Source organism: Vicia villosa, linkage group LG1 (assembly GCF_029867415.1).
Source record: "Vicia villosa cultivar HV-30 ecotype Madison, WI linkage group LG1, Vvil1.0, whole genome shotgun sequence".
Taxonomy (NCBI): Eukaryota; Viridiplantae; Streptophyta; class Magnoliopsida; order Fabales; family Fabaceae; genus Vicia; species Vicia villosa.
Genome location: NC_081180.1, coordinates 6809367 through 6811506, shown reverse-complemented (window position 1 = coordinate 6811506; position 2140 = coordinate 6809367). Strand labels below are relative to the sequence as shown.

Below are 2140 nucleotides of genomic sequence, written 5' to 3'. Positions count from 1 at the left end.
AATTATTTTTTTAATAATAAAATATTCAATAATAAACATTAAGAATTAAACATTATTCTCTTTATTTTGATATGTTGTCAAAGAAGACAATAATTTAAAGATGGACAAAACTTAGGTACAATTATTTAAAGGGTTAATAGTCAATTACCCCTCTACCATATAGGCGAGATTTGATTTTCCCCCTCTTAAAAAAAAAATTTGTGATTCCCCCCTTGAGAAACCCAGATTCTAAATTGCATCCCCCCTCATGCTGACTTGGCCATGGAATCTTCATATTTGGCCTGCCAAGTGGCATTTTTAATTAATTTTAAATTCACGTCATTTTTTTAATAGTTTTTTTTATATATTATGTATTTTTTTTACGTTTTTTAAAATTATTTCTATTAATAATTTTTAGAAATTATTTTTTTTAATTATCAAAATAATACTCTTGGGCCTAAGCCCAATTAGTTTTCATTAGTTACTCTCACATTATTTTTAATTCATGAAGTTATAAGTTTTATTGGTATATAAACACTTCTTTTATTTCCATTGCGACCAATGTGGGACTATTTTCTATCAGTAAACCAACTTTGCCCCATTATCATCTATGAACCAACTTTGCCCCATTTCCATCTCTACCCAGATTCACCTCTCAAACAATTATACTTTCATTAAACTTCACAACCACTTTTGCTCACATCAATCTTCTCTTTCTCATTCTTTACCTCTGTCTTCTCCTCAGTTACTTGCTCCTCTTTCTTCTCTTCGTGCTGTTCATCTTTCTGCTCTTCCTTCTTATACACAATCTCTATATCAACACTCACTTCAATTTTCTTCTCATCATCTATAGCCGGAACCACGGTTTCAATTTCATTGATGATAACAACATCTCCTTTGTGTTCAGGAAACTTATCATCTTTCACGGGCGTACTGTTTTTGTATATAAGATACAGTGTGATCTGAACTATTCCAAATGTTAACCCCACAACCTTCGGAAGCTGTCCATAAAAAAAACAAAAAATGTTAGTTGCAAACATTAATTACTACCTAAAAAAGTTTGGTTCAGTATGATATTAAAAGGAAGAAACTCTACACTTTTGGTCCGAATAACAACTCTCTACAAAATGATATTAAAACCATGCATGCATGATTAATATAACTTGTATAAGCATAAATCATAATTAAGAAAGTTATTAATTTTAGCATGTGATTATGATTGTAAACTTACAATAATACTCAAAGGTGCTGCAAAAACACTAGTAGCAAAAACTAGACAAATCCATCCAAGAAGCTTTACGCGTCCATCTTCTCCTTCAAAAGTAATGATGAATTGATCACTGAATTTTCGTAAATTTATTGCGACATTGATATATCAACTGTGTTGGTTACATTCCCTAACTTTCTTGGGACAGTAAGTGACATAAATGGCTAGGTAAATATTGCATAAAGAAAGTTCAGAGTAGAGATGGAAATAGGGCAAAGTTGGTTTATAGATGATAATGGGGCAAAGTTGGTTTACTGATAGAGTATAGTCCCACATTGGTTGCAATAGAAATAAAAGTAGTGCTTATATACCAATGAAACATATAAACTTAAGAATTAAAAATAGTGTGAGAGTAAGTGGGTAACTAATAAAATCTAATTGGGCTTAGGCCCAAGAGTAATATTTTGATAATTTAAGAAAATAATTTCTAAAAAATATTAATAGAAATAATTTTAAAAAACGTAAAAAAATGACGTGTATTTAAAAATAATTAAAAAAGCCACTTGGCAAGCCAAATATGAAGATTCCATGGCCAAGTCAGCATGAGGGGGGATGCAATTTGGAATCTGGGTTTCTCAAGGGGGGAATTACAAAAAAAAATTTTAAGAGGGGGAAAATCAAATCTCGCCTATATGGCAGGGGGTAAATAGCTATTAACCCTTATTTAAATGTGGTTCTTACTATTTTTCAATGAAAATATGACAATAAATATGCTTAAATATAATTTATTGAGTGAAAATAGGAGAAATTTGCATACATGTAAGAGAAAATTATACACTTGTCATATTTAATTTCATTACTAAATAGTAAGAATCATACCTAAAGAATTGTACCTAAGTTTTTTCCTTTAAAGATAGCTATAAGTTCTAAACATTTGACAATTTTGAATGTTTA

At 30.0% G+C, this 2140-nt stretch overlaps 1 protein-coding gene across 1 annotated transcript; it reads right to left on the bottom strand.

The window, feature by feature from the left end:
• Window positions 1–653: 653 nt before the first annotated feature.
• Window positions 654–1568, bottom strand: LOC131618853 (bidirectional sugar transporter SWEET10-like). The gene is given in 4 exon segments (XM_058890242.1): window positions 654–1043; window positions 1046–1099; window positions 1211–1319; window positions 1558–1568. Coding segments are annotated over 4 exon segments (564 nt in total).
• Between the last annotated feature and the right edge of the window lie 572 nt (window positions 1569–2140).